Here is a 20,503-nt window from a genome sequence, read left to right as displayed (position 1 = left end):
CGAGTTAGTAAAAAGAAACAAGTTTTCAGCTCATTCATTTACACCTGACCTCGGAGTTTCATAGATCAACCATAATTAAGAAAATGCCGGGTTAAAACACCCATCACTTAATAACAGGATAGACTTTCATTATATTACAGTTAACGAGTTACACAGATTCTCACGACCCAGTACATTACATAAATTTTAACAAATAACATATAATGTTTAACCAATTTTGAAATAGTCGCATGACCAAACTTATTTTTCGAACAATTACATCAAAACAAACCCCAAATTAACTTATAAGAAATCTACTAGATAATGGTGACCCGGAACACAATATCATTACTCTCCAAACATAATTTCATTATCACCAAAGTAATTCAGCACAACTAAAACATAATTTAGACGCCCATATTCAGAAGAACTCTTCCACAGTTCGACTTTAGGTTGTCCACAGTTCGACTTTACGGTTAATTCATCACATCATTTCAGCTTGAGAGAAGGAAGGACTGGTAACGTACTTAATATTTTGCAGGAAACCTTTTAATTAAATAAAATTTAAAGCTTGTTCGCCATAACGGTTGATTTAACCCGGGTCGATCCACAGCACCATTTCTTTTTCCTTTAATTGATTCCTATGTAGAGTTCACCAGCACAGCCAGGGAGGAGCTTCCTTTTTACGACCAACAAACCAACGAAAACAACTGCCACACTCGTCATTGTAGAACCATCCATAAGTTGACAAACGACGGTATCAGTTCCATCTACTCAGCTAAGTGGCTCCAACATACAGTCCCCAGAAAGAAGAGATCTGCTCTAACGGCGTTCAACCGTACTATTGCGAAAACACAAAGTAATGGAATTAATTTATTTAAAACCCGCTGATTGTTCAAGGAGACGGAAACATGCATAATAAGGTTCCTTGTGACATTTTCCAGTATGCTGGGTGGGAAAACACCTAATTTAGTAAAATCACCATAACACATACTTAACATATCAAATCAAATCTTGAAGCTTCATTAATTTTAATACATTGGCTTGCGTGCTCGTACTTCGCACCTGGCTTTATATTTGTTAACACTTTCAACTGTAGATGAGTATGTTCCCTTTCCTGCACATTTGATATTGCTGTGAGGGTCCCTAACCTTAAGGAAAGATGTGATTTAATGCGCAAAGGGGAGACAGAAACTAATCTAACTGTACAATATATAACACGCTGAGTGGTAAAACATCCTACGCACAAATGTATGCACCCTGAATCATGAGCAATTTCATGATCACAACAAAATGTAGTGGATCGGATCCACACGCAATAAAATCACATAAAAGGCAAATATACAAGACAAAAAACATGTGATATTTTCCAGGGCTCACCAAGAAAGCATGCTGCATTGACGCAACTCTCATTAACTCAAAGTCTCAATAGAAAATATAAGGAATCATAATTTTACACCTTAAGTAGCACATCCTATTCAACGTAGGTTCTGAAATAAATCATATGACACAAAAACAATCAACTGGTGAACTTCGTAATGAAGCGCAAATCAACGTGGATTCTTGAAATAAATTACATCACACAAATTCATAAAAATAAGAGAGTAGGCTTTAACTTTCAACACATAATTCAACATTGGTTCCTGAATTAAATTACATGACTCAAAAATATTCCTCAGCGCGGTTATATCACAAAAGAAAATCCAAACTAAATGTCACGATATAAGAATCTCGTCTACTGCAACAAACATAGTGACATGGACAAAAAGTCAATAAAATCATGAAGTATAGACCGCTCAAATAAACTCTCCTCGGTAGACAAACATATCACCCTCGCCAACACACGGCGGAATGACACAAAAGCGGAGATTCAGTCTCCCAGAATAAAGCAGCAAACATTAAAACGCAGGGTCCAACCCTTTGCACACGCTGCTCAACAGTCTACCCGAGGGAAGACATACAGTCAAGAAAAAAATGCAAGCCTTTCACAGCAGCACATTCTATTCAATGTAAGTTCTGAAATAAATCACATGACACAAAAACAATCAACTGGTGGACTTCGTAACGAAGCGCAAATCAACGTGGATTCTTGAAATAAATTACATCACACAAATTCATCAACACAAAATATCACGTCCTAAAGTTGCCGAAAACTGAAAAAAATATAAAAGACATCGTCTAACATTCACTTGCATGAAAAGAAACACGACCGCGCTGGTCACAAATCAAAGCACTCACGCTCGTAAAGCTAAACTTGAATGATAAAATGACCAACTCTGTAATAATACCATAACTTGAAACTAAGAAAATGCCATATAGACAATTGATCATGTCCGAACATCTGAAAGTTACTGAAATATCTCGGTCTTACAACTCAAGAAACTTGCATTAATAATAATAATAATAAAAGTTTAAAGAATTTTTTTCTCTAAATATTCAAAACTTGAAATACGAAATTAGGTTTGAGGAACTTGTGAATCAGTTACTAATTTACACTCATCTTGATATTCAGAATAGTCTTGAAGATGATGCTATCAAACTTTGTGGATCTAAACTCCACCATCTCACAGATTCTCATTCACACATCATGTAATAAATCCCAGAAAACGTGACGGCATGTTTCCGTACACTTTGAGTTCCCATTAATAATACTTCAATCTAGTCCTTCCTGACTTTAATTTGAATCCGTATTTACATTTAAGCCCCGAGACATACACTGCATCTCAAACATCAAAACAAAACCAATTAAATGGGGCTAAAATAAGAAACTGACTCGTAAAAGAAATGATGCTAACCACTCAGCTAAAAATCTGCATAAAAAGAAAGCAAACTATGACCTTATGCAAATGGTCCACATTTTGTTACAGTTATATTTACATTAAGAAGCTTCCTAACAATACTTTAAATAGGACATAGTTCTTCCAAACACAAGCAAAATTTACTTAAATTAAATATCAAAACTGACCTATCCCCTTTTGCAACATTAAAACACTTTCACACTCACATAATTACATTGAAAATTCTGAACTCGTCTATTTCGTTGACTTATCGCTGCCTGCGTTCGGAACAGCCGGCCCCCATTGTTTTAGCCAGCCATAGTGAAGATGATGCCCCCAGAAAAGGCTTGGATCAGCCCTTGGGTCTCCATCCTGGCATAGAACTGTGATCTTGTAGTCTCTGTCGCTGCTGCTTCTTCTGGATGTCATCTAAAACATCCCCTCATTCACGGTGTAGGAAACTGGGTCAAGATTAACCCACCAGTTACTAGAATACTACAGCCGCGGTAATTACCACTAACCATGAAACCAGTTCCCATTCAGTCGCGGAACAACTTCTTATCTAATCCCGTAACTAGGTCAAATATTTCCCATTTAAATGCTGGACTAGAAATTACTGAGTTTGATGTCCTCATAAAATCTATTTATACCGGCAAGCTACTAAACATTGAATGACTTATCTGGAAACTGTTCTTCCCTGCGGAAATCGAAAAATAAAAGTCATTCTCAAAAGTTTAATATCTTGAATAATTGAAATGCAGACTTAGCATCTTAAACCAAAGTTCAAATCCCCACACGATCAAGAACAAGTCCTGACCCGCACTTGCGTAAATAACACTTCTCTCGATGTTACCTGCACAGAATCTCGCTGAATAATAGGGTAGCTAGCCCACACGCTCATCGCTTTTATCAATTCGTCCTGTAAGACGCTGTTGTTTCCCTCGATCGGGACAATCACTCGCATAGATCAATGCCTAGCCAAAATGACGGTGACGCTATCATATCATTGGTCCAGCACATCGCGCTCGTGATGCTTACTTCAAACGTATATCTAAGGTTAAGTTATAAGGGGATTCCCACCTTCCGATACTTGTCAATTTCTTATAATGGATTTATTATTTACATGATATAATCCAGCTTAATCTCTAGGTGATTACTAAATAAGACATGTTTCGTTCCGATTATGGAACATCTTCAGCTAGAAGATTTGACAAAATGGCAAGACAATTAAAACACATGTGATAGTTATGGTGATAAAATAAAATGTTCATTCATGTTGGGTTAAAATTTCCAACAAGTCAGTGTCTAAGTGATGAAGTAGAATCGGCGTAAGGGGTCTTCTTTATGTTGGAGACATGTATGCTTGTTAATCTTGAAGATAAAATTAGAGATATAAAAGATTTTCTTAAAGTATAGTTATCGGGGGAGCTCTTGAGAAATAACTGAAGTTGAGTTGCAGTTAGACTGTTAAAATGAGCCTGAAACAAGAAGAAAATAAGTAAATGTGGAGATATCTCCCTCAACTTCAACTACGGTTATTTCTCAAGAGTTCCCCCGATAACTATACTTTAAGAAAATCTTTTCTATCTCTAAGTTTATCTTCAAGATTAACAAGCATACACGTCTCCAACATAAAGAATACCCCTTACGCCGATTTTTCTTCATCACTTGGACACTGACTTGTTGGAAATTTTAACCCAACACGAATGAATATTTTATTTTATCCCCATAACTGTTGTTTGAGTCATCAGTCCATAGACTGGTTTGATGCAGCTCTCCATCCCACCCTATCCTGTGCTAGCCTTTTCATTTCTACGTAGCTATTGCATCCTACATCTGCTCTAATCTGTTTGTCATATTCATACCTTGGTCTACCCCTACCGTTCTTGCCACCTACACTTCCTTCAAAAACCAACTGAACAAGTCCTGGGTGTCTTAAGATGTGTCCTATCATTCTATCTCTTCTCGTCAAATTTAGCCAAATCGATCTCCTCTCACCAATTCGATTCAGTATCTCTTAATTCGTGATTCGATCTATCCATCTCACCTTCAGCATTCTTCTGTAACACCACATTTCAAAAGCTTCTATTCTCTTTCTTTCTGAGCTAGTTATCGTCCATGTTTCACTTCCATACAATGCCACGCTCCACACGGAAGTCTTCAAAAACATCTTTCTAATTCCGATATCAATGTTTGAAGTGAGCAAATTTCTTTTCTTAAGAAAGCTCTTCCTTGCTTGTGCTAGTCTGCATTTTATGTCCTCCTTACTTCTGCCATCGTTGGTTATTTTACTACCCAAGTAACAATATTCATCTACTTCCTTTAAGACTTCGTTTCCTAATCTAATATTCCCTACATCACCTACCTTCGTTCGACTGCACTCCATTACTTTTGTTTTGGACTTATTTATTTTCATCTTGTACTCCTTACCTAAGACTTCATCCATACCATTCAGCAACTTCTCGAGATCTTCTGCAGTCTCAGATAAAATAACAATATCATCGGCAAATCTCAAGGTTTTGATTTCCTCTCCTTGGACTGTGATTCCCTTTCCAAATTTCTCTTTGATTTCCTTTACTGCCTGTTCTATGTAAACATTCAAAAGGGAGGGGGACAAACTGCAGCCTTGCCTCACTCCTTTCTGGATTGCTGCTTCTTTTTCAAAGCCCTCGATTCTTATCACTGCAGACTGATTTTTATACAGGTTGTAGATAATTCTTCGTTCTCGGTATCTGATCCCTATCATCTTCAGAATCATAAATAGCCTGGTCCAATCAACATTATCGAATGCCTTTTCTAGATCTACGAATGCCATCTACGTGGGCTTGTCCTTCTTGATTCGATCCTCTAAGATCAGACGTAAAGTCAGGATTGTTTCACGTGTTCCTACATTTCTTCTATCACATGTTTTTTAATTATCTTGCCATTTTGTCAAATCTTGTAGCTAAGATGTTCCATAATCGGAACGAAACATGTCCTATTTAGTGTACACCTAGAGATTAAACTGGATTATCATGTAAATAATAAATCCATTGTAAGAAATCGACAAGTATTGGAAGGTGGGAATCTCCTTATAACTTAACCTTAGTTGTGTTGAGCCAGTACAGGACAAAATATGAGATTTATAAGCTGTCAAACGTATATCTCCAGCTCCTCTAGCCTCTCGCCGGTCCTCTGAAATGTTTCCCGTTGGTCTGGCCGTTGGAGTTGTATTGTTACCTTGTTCTGCTTTGTGTGTCTCATGTCGAAATTCCTCCTCCTAAACTTAGCTGGTGAGCAAACAAACCCGAGCTCTAAGCTCCCTGCAGAAATTGCGACATGTGATGCTGAATGTAGATGTTCCCTGCCAGTTACTAGTACTTAATAAAATAGAATCTTCTTTTTACGTTTGAATAGATGACGGATTAATAAAATGAACACATTAATAAGGGCTCAATATGTAGGAATATTGGGCTAAAAGAAAGGCTTGAAAATTTTTGTTCTGCATAGTTCTAAGTTTCCCATACGTGAAGAAGAAAAAAAAACTTTTGATGTTTAGCAGCTCACCTTGGAAATCTCGCAGCTCACCCTTTGAGAACCACTGTTCTAGGATCTTAAGAATTTCTTTGCATTTATCACAGTATTCTGAATACCAGATGTCATTATAATCTGTTACAGTGAGTTTCAAACTATGGGTTGTTGTACAAGTAATGTGAATGATTCAATACTACTACCATCTCCATAGCTGTCATACTCAGAAACTGGATGCTGCTTATGTTTTTCCATTATATTGTTACCAGTAAAATCAGCAAAACATAGATATTTACTAGTAATATCACATAGTATGATATCCCTAGAACATTCAATTTTGTCTTGAAAATATCATTAGATTGCATTTTGATTTCTTTAAAAAATAAATATTTTGTTCTTTAGCATTGTTATTTTGCATTTTTGTGCCCCATCATCCAGTATGCAACCATTTCATTGTTCTCAAATATGCTAAAAATTATTGTCAGCCTTGCATATATTTGTTATTTCTGATGCAGGAAAAACAAAGAAGTACACTATGGTATTGAGATGGAAGGAGGTGAGATTGTGTATGTGCCTCCTTCAAAGCTGTTCATGACAGAAGACCAGGCTCGCATACTTCAAGAAGATGTAGCACCCAAACAAACTCCATCCACCCCGAAATCTACATCTGTTAGTGTGGGTTAGTTTCTCTAAATGTAATTGTAGAATGATTGTGATTAATCAGTACAACAAAAACTGCCAATCAATACTTGAAATTTTGTGTTTCTTCCTCATGTCATTTTTAAAGGGATCAAAGCTTTTGATTTATTTATTAATTCTGCTTAAATTTAATAAAAATGAAACATCCACAATGATAGTCTAAAGACCTATGTAATTAATATATCTGTTAGATCATCAGCCCAAAGGCTGATTGTATCCTCAAATAGCAACACCAAATGTTATATGGAAAGCACAAGCATTGCACCAATAGCAATGTCAAATTGAGGCGTACTAGATAAGATGAAGAGTGAGGTAGTTTGCTATGGCTTTCTTCACTGGTCTAGGAGTTGCTATTGCGGCATGACCCGTCTTTGAGTAGCACTTCGCATAACATTCAGACACACTAGTCATGGTCCAAATTACCCATGCCTCAGCAGCTTCCATACCGCCACACCATCAATGAGATAGGCAAAAGCTACATTTTGCTCTGGTCTGTGCCAAGAATCCCCCCCAACACAAACACACACACAAATTACATCCATCAATAAATAGCATCACTCACTCAGCAGGCTTCTATGGAATATGAAGATCTCGCACCAATCTCACAAATTGCCTCCACTGAATTCTGTTTTGGGCAAGTTCTTGCCAGTTGTTCACATTCAGACATTACACAGCTTGAAGATTTTGTTTTTCCAGGAACTACGTGATCTTCCCACTGGTCTTTGTCCTGCTATTTCTTCTCTAAAGATTCGTAAGAACATCCTATCATTTTCCATCCTTAGAAGATGACCAGCCCATTGAAGTCTTCTGGAACTGATGATGTTGATTATTGATGCTTGCTGTGATAGTGGGTGTATTTCTTTATTTGATCTCTTATTCCAGGTTTGAGATATAGAATCAAAGTATGGTCCAAAACGTTTCCTGTAAACTTTATTTTCGAAAACCTGCAACTGATGTTCTTCTTCTTTTTTTTGTTAAACTCCATGATTCTAAACCATAAGTTAGAACTGGCCTGATGACAGTATTGCATACCTGCCAAGTATTCCGGCTTTTCTGTAAAATGTACGGATTTTGAGTGTGTTTTGCGGTTGTACGGATGAAGAAGGTTATTGTACAGATTTTGAATATCCGCGCTTGTTTTCGCTTTCTGCAATCAAATCGGATTTGTTTGACTTTCGATAGTAGCTGGTAGTACGAGATGCAGTGTTTGAAATTCGACCAATAAATGTATCGATAATCACATCAATTATCAGTGTGCTTTTGTCACTTGTTCAACCTTAACTGCTACTTCATTCACTGAGATGTTCCCAAACAAGTAGCAGCCTGAGATTTTGAGGAAAAGAAATCAGTGAACAGTAGCAGGCTGTGATTTTAAAGAAAAGAAATTGGAGAACAGTCATGCTTTGTAGCAGCTGAAATGCTTTGTTTGTGTGACAAATTTGTAAGTGATTTAGTATTTTTAGTTCGTAATGAGTTCAACTAAGAAACAATATTATCAGTCTTTTAGAGAGGCATATTCTGCTATATTTCCTTGTTTTATATGATCACAGAAAGGCAAAACATTCGTATTCTGTTCCATGTACTTGTGTGATATAAACGTTTCTCATGGAGGTAGAACAGAATTAGTAAATCACATTAAATCTGTTAAACACATCTCCAATACAAAATTTAAGGATGGCAGTCAGAAAATTAATTTGTGTTTTACCTCTTCTGGAGCCAACCTTTCTATAGTAAGAGCTGAATGCTTGTTCACTTCACTTTTAACTGAACATAATATCCCATTAGCTGCTGCCGATCGTGCTGGTGCTCTGTTTAGGAAAATGTTTCCAGGTTCAGGAATTGCAAAAAAAATAATATGGCTGTGGTCGTACGAAAACCATGCACATCTTGAAAGAAATGGCTACGGATACAAGAAGTGAACTCGTTAGTTACATGCTACGTGAACCATTTTTTTTTAGCTACGGATAGGATATCGAGGCTAATGCTTTCTCTTCTGACTCTACCACACAATGCTGAGTGAGAACGTGTGTTCAGCTTGGTGGAAAAAAAAAAAATCAGTTTAGGTCCTCAATATCAAATGAAATTCTGGATTCTATTTCTGTTTTGAAAACCAGAAATACCGGTCCATGTTACTCGAGTAGTTTTCCTCCAGAATTTCTGAAGAAAGCAAAGAAAGCAACTCGCCTCCATCTTTCCTCTTCAACCTGTGGTGGATAACAGCCTGCATACTGTGAACTTTACAGAATTTTGTAAATTAGTGTACATGTTTAGTTTAATTTTGATGGTGACATTCATATTGTGATCCTCAAGTTTAAAGTGCAAAGAAGCACTGTTTGTGTACTGTGTCAACTGTTCCTTGTGTTAAGTGAAAACAGATGAGCATTCATCAGCATGTAACTTTGTGTAAGTATTTAATTTCAGGGGTGATCATAACATGTATTTGACTTGCATTGGTATTGTTTGTAATCCCTTCCCTTGCCGTCCTTTTTCACTTTGTCTCAAGAATTTGCATCGCATGCACATGTTGTTGAAATTTTTCCACTCTAGGATCTTCTGGATTTCTCTTTTTGAATGTTGGCAAGTATGGTATTGTATATTTTCAGTTTTGTATTTCTCATCAAAAATGTTGATCCCAATAGAAGCTGTAGAGAGTAGTACACCTTGTTAGCATTCTGTATTCATCATCATGATATTACCATTGCAGTTTAACCGAATTACCGAAGGCAGTAAAATGTATAAATGATGTCATGAAACAACTCGGTGAATATGCTCTTGCAAACAGACTTCTCATAAATCCATCAAAATCGCAAGCTATCATTATTGGTTCCCAGAAGCTCCTACACAAGATTAACGATTCGAGTATTCCTCCTCTACAAATAAATAATAGCACAATCCCGTTCAGTAAAACAGCAAGAAATCTTGGGGTGACTATGACTACGACTGGACAGAACATATCAAAAACGTAGGTCAGTAGGTGTTTGCTACTCTACACCCACTGAAATTAAATATAAATACATCATACCGCTAAATATGCGGCAAAGACTAACACAGACCCTAATTCCTCCTATCCTTGACTACTGTGATGTAATCTTGGTAGACGCTACTAAAGAACAAAGTAAGAAACTGCAGCATATTATGAATTGTTGCCTTAGATTCATTTTTAACCTAAGGTATGATGTGCTTATTACTCCTTACTATCGAGCACTGAACTGGTTAAAACCTGATAAGAGACGTGAATATCATATACTTGTCTTAATACACAAACTTCTGCATAGTATATTTCATCTAAACTTCACTTCCTCTCTTCCTTCCATAACCGTTACACTCGCTCAGGCTCCACTGTAGCTATTCCTCTTCACCACACTTCTGTGTATAATAATTCTTTTATTGTAACAGGTTCCAGGCTTTGGAATTCCCTGCCAGTAAATGTCAGGGGCATTGACTCTTTCCTCAAATTTAAAATAACTTGCTGAGACTTCCTGTTGAGAGTAACCAATTGTAACATGTATAGGTGCGTGTGATTGGTAATTGAAAAATTAAAAATGGTTCTGTTAATTTTATATAATGTAAATGTAAGGGTGGTTGATAAGGATGTAAAGTGTGTGTGTGTGTGCAAGTGTCTATGTGAGAGAGAAAAGAGGACTGAATTAACGAGCTAATAAACTAATAAGCTGCATATTGTGTGGGTGTGTAACTGAAGCTTAATTAGGAAATAGTATAAGTAGTATAATTAGTAATAGGCAGCCTAAATAATATTTGTTGTATTGTGGTCGAGTGTAAGAGAGGGCCGGGTGCCCTAACTTCGTCACATGAAAGAAGCCATAATCAATAAATAAATAAATAAATAAAAATGATCACCACCTTCATCATCATTGTACAGTTCCAGTTTCCCAGGTACTGTTAATGAGTCTCTTCCACTTCTTCCTGTCCATATACAACTTTTCATGGAGAACATCATTCACTGTCCATCCTCTGGTAATTAGATCAACCTTGATCATGTCCAACCATCGGTTTTTAGGTCTTCCTGCAGGTATTTTCCCTTCCACCTGTCTTTCCAAATTTATTCTGGCTGTTCTTGTAGGCTCCATACTCATCACATGCCCATTCCACCGTAGTCTGGATGTGCCGATTCAGTCTAATAGGGATGTCTTTATTCCAGCTTCTTTTCTCACCTCCTCGTTTCTTAACTTGTCCATCTTGGTCTTCTGAATGGTGGATCTAAGAAATTTCATCTCTGATGCTTGCATTCTTGATGAATCTTTTTTTTTGTGAGGGTGCACACTTCAATACCATAGGTCAATATTTGTATGAAATAGCTGTTAAACATCATCAATTTGGCTGGTTTTGGAATCATGTCATCCCATAAAAGTGTTCTTACTTGTTGGTAGAATTCTGATCCCTTTTGCACTCTGTTTGTAATTTCTTTTCCGACCAAATTATTACTTCCAAGGTAAGGAAAACTATCCACGTAATCTAGCTGGTGGTCTCGTAGTTTTACACTTGCTGGACGCCCTTCTCTGTTGACTGCCATCACCACTGTCTTGGTCTCGCTGATAATGAGGTTATCTTCCTGGAACTGGGATTTGCATATGTTGAGTCTGGTCTGTACTTCCTCTTCTGTTTCACCCCAAATCATATCATGATATCATCAGCAAAAGCCACTGCATTCAGTTCACCTTACTTTTTCTTGACGCTGTTCATTATATTGTCCATAACAGTGATGAACAATAGTGACGACAGTGCACTTCCTTGCTGAATTCCACTCTTGGTCTCAAACCATGATGGTCGGCCTTCCCCGATTTGTACACAACTAGTATATACAATGTCCAGGTTCTTGCCTTTCTCTCAATACTTGTCCATCAGCATGCGGGTGCTAAAAATTAGGTCCATTGTTGATTTTTACTTCTGAATCCATATTGCTCCTCCTCTAACTGTGATTCAATGATGGTTCTCAATGTCCTTTCTATATCTTCTCTAGAATTTTTAGCCCATGAGACAGCAGTGTTATTCCTCTATAGTTGGTGGGTTTCCGTCTGCTGTCTTTCTTAAACAGGGGAATTGTAACGCCCTTGTTCCAATCTGCAGGTAGTTTGTTGTCTGTCCGTATGGCATTTAGTACTCTGTGCAACCATTTTATACCCTGGATTCCTGCTGCCTTTATCATGTCCGCATTCACTTCATCTGCACCTGAAGATTTTCCTTCAGGCATTGATTTTAAGGCTGTCTCGGTTTCTGTCCAGGTGATGGGTGGTTCTTTATTTTAGGCTTGGATTTCCAGTTCTGTATTTTGTTCTTGAACTGGTCTATTCAGTAGGAGGTCAAAATGGTTCTTCAGGACTTCTCTCATGTCACTTTCTGTCCTAGCCAGATTTCCATTTTCATCTTCAAGTGCCTTAATGATATTCATTGGTTTCCTTTTGCCTCTGATAACAGTATACAGTATTTTCTTATTGCCTCTGCTGTCTTCCTCCAGTTTCCGAGTGAATATATTCCATGCCTTGGTCTTTTCTTCCGTAACTGTTCTTTTAACGTGAGTTTCTTGTTTCGGTATAATTGTTTGAGGTTTCTGATCTTTGCCTCGTCTCTAGTAAGATCCAGTTTATTTTTCTCCCGATCCCTTTCTTTCCGCAAGAGATTTCTTTCCCTGATTGCTGCTCTCACTTTTTCATTCAACCAAGGTGTTTCCTTCTCCCTTGTTTTCATGCTTGTCTTTCCATAAACTTCAGTTGCTTCCTTAACCAATGTGTCCCTCTGCCTCTCCATTTTTCCTTTCATCTCTTGGTAACAGGGTTTTTATCTGGTTCTGATACTCAGTTCTCTTATCTGTTTTCTGGAGTTCCCATACTTTAATTTTTAGCATTTTCCTGTTGTGTACTTTTGGCACATAGAAGTTTTTCAGGTCCACTACTAATAGATGGATGTCACTGTCTGGACTCTCGCTGAGTATTACTCTGACATCTGTTACCATTCTGCTCCTTTCTTCATCTGAGATGACATAATCACTTACAGTCTTTTGTAGTCCATCCCAACTGTACCATGTTACCTTATGGCTCTGTCTCTTCTTGAACCAACTATTTTTCACCACCATACCCGTGAGGTCCCATTACATTCTCATATCCTGTTCCATCTGTCCCAATCTGTGCATTCAGATCTCCTATAATGATTACTCTCTCTCTCTCTCTCTCTTTTTTTGCATTTAGGCCATCTGTCGACCAGAGTGCTTGTGTTCTAGCTGTGTTTTTGTCGTCTGTCCCTTTTAGTGTACTGGATTGTGTTCTTAGTGGCCTCTTGAGCCTTCCTGTTGGCCCAGTATTCCTTCATTTTATTGCCAAATTCTTTCCTGCGCTCCTCTGACCAATTCCCGGCTCTTTTGTGGCTAGCTGATGTAAGGGATGTTAGGAAAGGTTTAGTTTTGACCATTAAACGGTATGCATTCCTGTCAGTAATGGCGGCTTGATTAATATTAAGCTCTGCAAGATCTTTGTCCACTTGTTTGGTCCAGGGGAATCCAGTAGCTTTGCCTTTGTTAGCAACCTTGAAGATCTTATAGGATAATCTATTAGGATCCATTCTGTATAGGTGTCCATAGAAAGTCAGACGTTTTCTGCTGATGGCATCTGTGAGGTTTTCTTGATGCTGGTAGAGCTCATTGTTGGGTTTGTACCATCGCCTTCCATCTGGTAGGATCCTTGGCCCTATTATTCTTCTCAGGAATTTCCACTCTTGCACTTCCAGGGCTCTCAGTGGGGTCTTTTTAGTTAGGGATAGGCATTCTGCTGCGTAGAGGACTGATGGTCTGACTACTGCATTATAGTGTCTCAGTTTTACATTCTTTGATAAATGCTTTGAGGCATACAGTTTTCTGCAGGCATGGTAGGCCTTGTCTAATTTGATTTTCCTTTGTTCAAGAGCCATCGTTTCACTTAGGTCCTCCAATATCCACTCTCCGAGGTACTTCACATTTTTAGCTCTCTTGATATGCTTTGTATCACTGACTCCCATTGTTGTAGGGGCATCTTTGATTTTGGTGATAAACTCGGTCTTTTCAATGTTGATCATAAGGCCCGCTTAAGCTGCTAAAGAGTGCAGTGTTTGAAGCTGCATAGTGGCCTCATGCATGTCATTTGCTAATAAAGTAAGGTCATCAGCAAAGGCCAGGCATGGAATCCTTAGGTTGTCTGATTTAAACCCCGTCCCAATCCGGTGTTCTCAGGTAATGACCTGGTCCATTCTCTTATGATCTTTTCCAGGACACAGTTAAATAATATGCATTAGATACCATCTCCTTGCCTCACCCCTGTTTTGATTGTGAAGCTCTCTGATAATTGACCTTGAAACTTAACTTTGGAAGTGGTGTTGTGCAGGGTGGCTTGCACCAACCTATTAATTTTTTCGTTTAGTCCCAGTTCTCTTAAGGTGTTGAAGAGTGTGATCCTATCCACGGAGTCATGTGCCTTCTGAAAGTTGACAAAGATAGCTACCCACTGTTGGCATCTTTTCTTGCTATATTGAAGGATGGTCTTCAGATTTTGTATCTGTTCAGCACAAGACCTTGCAGTTCTGAACCCTGCTTGATATTCTCCTAATTCGTTATCCAGTTGCCTTGTTATGTGCCATTCCAGAATCTTGGAAAAGACTATACGATATTGAAAGGAGTGATATTCCTCTATAGTTGCTGGGATCTGTTTTGCTTCCCTTCTAGTGGATTGGGTGGATAACGGCTGATGTCCAGTAATCTGGGAGCCTTTCCTTAGCCCATATGTCCAGGATTACTTTGTGTCTGTGCCTGAATGTTTGCTCACCAGCTTGTTTCAACATTTCTGCCACTATTCCGTCTTCTCCAGGAGCTTTGTTGTTCTTGAGAAGTTGAATGGTCTCTCTTACTTCTTCATAGGTGGGAGGAGGGATGTCTTTGGTGTCCGGGTTAGCTGGTTCTCTAACTGGGAGGCGCTGCGCAAGTTCTTAAGCATTCAAAAGTCCTTGGTTCTTATCCTCTTGACAACATCCAGTTTAAGGTGCATACACCTGTACCAAAGTTAGTTTTTCTTTCCCTAAATTCACAGTCATCTTTATTATTCTCTCACTAACATACTAAATGTCAGCTACTCCTCCTAGATCTTTACTCAAGATGAAATCAACACCATTCCTCATCTCTCTGTCATTTCCATGGCAATACAGTTTATACTGTTTTCTTAATTTCTTTATTCCTTTCCCTCTCCATTTGGTTTCACTCAGCCCCAGTATTATTAATTTCCTCCTTTCCATGAGTTCAACTAGTTCTTCACATTTTCCTGTTAGGCTGAGTAAGTTGATAGTCCCAATCCGTGTTGGTCTCCTCCGGGATTTTTGCATTTTTGCAAGACCCTGTCTATCTTCAGGCTATAAACCATCATCCCTGACATGAATCTGCTCATGCTTGTGTCTTAATTTAGTTGATAAATGCATTCCGAAGCTCTTACGTGTTTTGAAAGCAACTACAAGTAAGGTCTTTTACTGGCTTGTTAGGCCTTACGTTAGTGAGGATTTTCTTTCGGGGTTTACTGCGTTAGCCTTTGAGGAACCCCTCTCATCCCACAAGGCAGTGGGTTCCGTTTGTACTACCCCCACAGAAACGGGTTGCCTCCTCCGCCAGCTCCACCATACCAGATCATATTCTCCGCCTTTGCTGCCATTGAGGTCTTCACTCATTACCCTGAGCTGGGACCCTTTACCAGATGTTACACACCGGGTCAGTGTGCTCTGGGACTACATAGGCAGGGGTGCCAATCCCTGGGCAGGGATTATTTTAACTTTGATTTCCACTTCTCTGTGATTCTGTTCACTAATTATAACTCCTAGGAACTTGAAAAGTTCAGCTCGTTCAAAAGTACGTTTACCAATCATTAGAGGTGACCGGTTCTCATTCACGTCAGTATTCATGTTTGTTATCACGTACTGTGTCTTTTGGTCGTTAATTCTGAAGCCTAATTTTAACACTGTCTCATTGGAGGCTATAGCCCTTCAGATACAGTTTGACTAAACACTATAGATGTTACGGTTCTTGTATTTATAGACTGAAGACTGTTGTGGATGTATCATGGTCTGTACAATGGATTCTACTATTGATTGTGTTTTGAAGACCAGTATTTCTACTATTACAAATAAGACTCTTCAGACATCCTTGTGAAGCTGGGAGAATTTTGTTCTGAATACTGAAATGAATCGTAAATTCAGAGTTTGAACTAAGGACCTCTAGGATAGTAGCCTTCATAGCAGTTTGCTGCTCAAACTATTAGATCAGGATGATCCCAAAAGAATTGTAACATACATTCAAAAATTAATTGTGACATACATATCAAGTATTGATTGATGAATGAGTGAGTGAGTGATCAGTCATAAATCGTTTTAGGCTCAGTATGAATAGTGGTTTTCTTTTGTTTTTTGTTTGTTTCGACAAGGTTACGAATTGCATTCTATTAATTATTAACTCTGTTCCTTTCGGCAGATAATATTGTGGAAGGAAAACGTAGCCGTTCCAATCGTACCATTGTCCGGACAGTAGAAGGACCGGGAGTTTCAGGTATCTCAAAAGTTGCTCCAAAACGACCGAGCAGGGCTGATCCAGGTCATGACATATCACGGTAAGATAGTGAACTACTTCATCCTTTCTGAGAAGTGGAGTGTTCTTGAATCTTCTTTAATTTGTCCTGAAGAGTACTTTCCTGTATTTTAATTTTCAGTTTACCAGGCGAGTTGGCTATGCGGTTAGGAGCGCGCAGCTGTGAGCTCACATCCGGGAGATAATGGGTTCGAACCCCACTGTCGGCAGCCCTGAAGATGGTTTTCCGTGGTTTCCCATTTTCACACCAGGCAAATGCTGGGGCTGTACCTTAATTAAGGCTATGGCCGCTTCCTTCCCATTCCTAGGCCTTTTCTGTCCCATCGTCACCATAAGACCTATCTGTATTGGTGCGACGTAAAGCAACTAGCAAAAACAAAAAACAAATTTCAGTTAATTAAGTTTTCATTAAGCAATTAAATGGATGCATGCAGTAATGGGCTAACCATCATTTTCTTGAGGATAAAATTATCATATTTTTTGTTTTCAACTGAAAGAAGTAGCTTTATTTTTAACATTGGCATACAACTTTAAACGTTTTATTGATAATCACAACAGCGGTGGGACAAATTATGTTCAGATGCAGCTGCTTAATCATAATCCAGCTCATTGAAGAAAGGTTCCTCAAATGATAGCTGGTTGTTGTCGTGGGGTAGGTGCCAGAGGGACTTGAAATAAGGTACCATCCCTGCATGCGTATTACTGAAATGCAGAAAACCCCAGGGTAAAACCACACTCAGGATAGCCGCTGTCAGCACCGGAATTCAAACCTCAGATCTCCAAACGTTGCAGCTACTCAGTTCTCTCGTGGAGCATAAGTAAACATGCTCAGCCACGGAAGTGAATGGAACACAAAATACTTGGCTAGAACATGAAAACACAAAATGCCTTATCATTATTCAGTGATAGTATTAAATTTTGTACACATTTACATTCTCCATCCAAGTTTTTCTTTTCCCTCTGGTCATCTCTGTACGTAATGTAAGAATCACCACTAACCCTTTTCCTTTTCTGCTTTTCTCTTTCCCAGTTTTTGACATTCATTTTACGTTTTCTGTAACTTCCAATGATAGTACTCTTATTATGTTCATTTAACTCTTTCCGGTCTAACTGTGAGCTATGCTTGCAGCGGCCAAAATTACGTTCAGGCCGCGCTGCGGGCATAGCCTGTTTTGGTTTGACAGTTCACTAAAAATTGAGAACGACCTATGCACGCATTCTGGTAGTTACATCGTGTTTCTTCATGTATTAGTTACGAAAGTATTTAAGCAGATGGCAGTATTATATGTCTAAGTCAGAGAAGTTATGATATTTTCGATCAGCATGCATCAGTAGATGTTGTCACTCAATATGCTCTAAGACATGGCTTCTCGCGGCAAACATGTGCTTGACGAAAGTGATATTTTCGATATTTTATGATATATTATAAGTTTACGCGGAAATGAACATATTATTGACATATAAATTCGAAACAACTTCTTACAATTCATTATGATTAGAGTTCGTTTTACGGCCTAGCGCATGTTTCCGCGTATTTCATATTTGCGTGAATACGTAAGATTGTGTACATATTAGTGAAGTTGTCTGTTTAGAAGACTGTATTTTCTCTTTCTCAGAAGTCTTTTGTGGTAAATGGAACAATAATTTTACATTTGGGTAACTTTTGACAAACTTTATCAATTAAAATAAAATTTCATAAGAGCTCCCATTTTCATTATTGTAATTATTGCTATTACTATTGAAAAATTATTATTTTTATATCGTACCATTATTTTTGTTGTTTTGTAGTTGCAATGCACATTTCATATTAGCAAAATAGGGTAAATATAACAGTATTTCAGTAAACTGTACTTGCTTATTTATCTGTCAGACCTTTCCTCCATTCGCAAAACATGGTGTAATATATAAACAATTTTAAAATCTCAAGTGATAGTTGACATGATACAAACAGCGTTTTCCAAAATTGGATGCTCAAACAGGCACAAAGAAAAAAAGAATAATTCAAATATCTCCTACAGGTACAGAGATATAATGTTTCAAAAATCCTTAAAAATGCCCAGTCCAGAACGTTTGTTAGGGATATTAAGGCCCAGACTGGAATGGGTTAAATTATCATCACTTTCAGAAGCAAAAGCCATCTTTACTTAGTTTAAACAATATGCCCAATAAGGAACAATACATGTCCGTATAAAACTTACATTAATTTATTGCTTTGAATACTCTTCTAAGACAGTGCATAAAATGAAAATAATATCTGCAATTTTGATTCCATTTTGAATTAACATAGTACCAAAATGGACATGTATCACAGACAACCAAATTCCATTGTGTTTGCTACCCTACCGGTACTGTGGCGCCATCATATGCAAACTATTAGTAACAATCCAGTAGCCTGAATTTGCAATTCTGTCGGTATGATTTAGTTATCTCAAGATCTTCGAAACCTTGTATTTTTGTATAGGAAATTCCCTGATAGTAGCCCACCTCAGTAAATGTAGTTTCTATCATTAACAGTAGGTGGCAGCATCTAACTCAATTTTCACAAATTTGATTATTTAGCTGCTTTGGCATGCATCCATTCAATTGTCTTTGTGCTGAATTTAGTTATTCTGATATTTTAGCAGCATGTTCTGTCTCATGTATTTTTTGTTTGTATTCTCAAACATAATACCAAACCAAACAACAGCCCTGAAGGGCCTCAGCTTACCAAGCGACCGCTGCTCATCCCCTAAGCTTGCAGATTATGAGGTGACATGTAGTTGGCACAACAAACCCTCTTGACTGTTATTCTTGGCTTTCTAGACCGGATCCTCAAACATACCATATCTGAAATACTTTTTTGATTACAATTTGCATGAAGGAATTACACTAAATCAATGGAGAGTTGCTATAGTAGCCTCTACGTCCGGCTCCATGGCTAAGTTGTTAGCGTGCTGGCCTTTGGTCACAGGGGCCCCGGATTCAATTCCTGGCATGTTCGGGAATTTTTACCATCATTGGTTAATTTCTCTGGCACGGGGACTGGGTGTATGTGTCGTCTTCATCGTAATTTCATCCTCATCACGACACGCAGGTCGCCTACGTGCGTCAAACCGAAAGACCTGTACCTGGCGAGCCGAACCTGTCTTCGGACACTCCTGGCACTAAAAGCCATACACCATTTCATTTCATAATAACCTCTGTATATAAAGAAAGTGGCAACAAACATAAAGCCGATAATTACAGGCCAGTCAGTTCATGTTGCTTGTCAGCTTTGGGCAAGCATTCTTTCTGATTATATTAGACATTTGCAATATTACTAACTGGTTTGATTAGAAGGCAGTTTGGGTTTAAGAAAAGTTATACAGTACACTGAAGCTCAACTTGAAGGATTCCAGCAAGATATAGCAGATATTTCAGTTTTGGGAGTATATTTGAAGGTGATGGCTGTATCATGATTGACAGCCTACCTAAGGCGTTTAATAGGTAGATGTTGGGAGACTACTGACAAAAATGAGTGCCATTCGACTACACAAGGAGAAACTGAATGGGTGGCTATATTTTTAGAAAATAGTACTCTGAGAATTATAGTAGGTGAAGCATTATCTGATCCTGTAATTATTATGAGGGCAATTCCTTCTGGCAGTATTATAGGACCTTTATTATTCATTATACACTGGCAGAAAACAATATCCAAACACCAAGAATGGGTTGGGCTAGATTAACGAATGTGGGTAGGCGTGTTTATACATCTGAAAATTGATGTTGATTCAAATTTCCTGCACATCGCATTAGCATGGCGCTGGTAGCGGCCCCATGACGTAACACATCAAGTTTGCTTTAAATATGGGCTTTACTGTGCGAGAGCGTTAGTTACCTTTGAGATTGGATGGAGTGATTGTGAGTGGGTCAAGAATGACTTTATGACTGCTAAGAGGCCAGTATCAACAGCTCACTGTGG

General features: G+C 38.3%; 1 protein-coding gene across 1 annotated transcript in view; it reads left to right on the top strand.

The window, feature by feature from the left end:
* Positions 1-20,503, top strand: part of LOC136858612 (TP53-binding protein 1) — a 770,373-nt gene that overhangs the window by 456,583 nt on the left and 293,287 nt on the right. The window contains exons 13-14 of the mRNA XM_067138308.2: positions 6,782-6,945; positions 16,450-16,585. Of these exons, the coding sequence (XP_066994409.2) occupies positions 6,782-6,945; positions 16,450-16,585 (300 nt within the window). The remainder of the gene's footprint in view (positions 1-6,781; positions 6,946-16,449; positions 16,586-20,503) is intronic.

Source organism: Anabrus simplex, chromosome 1 (assembly GCF_040414725.1).
Source record: "Anabrus simplex isolate iqAnaSimp1 chromosome 1, ASM4041472v1, whole genome shotgun sequence".
In the NCBI taxonomy this organism is placed as follows: domain Eukaryota; kingdom Metazoa; phylum Arthropoda; class Insecta; order Orthoptera; family Tettigoniidae; genus Anabrus; species Anabrus simplex.
The sequence above is the reverse complement of the archived record's forward strand: the minus strand, read 5'-3'. Positions and strand labels throughout refer to the sequence as shown.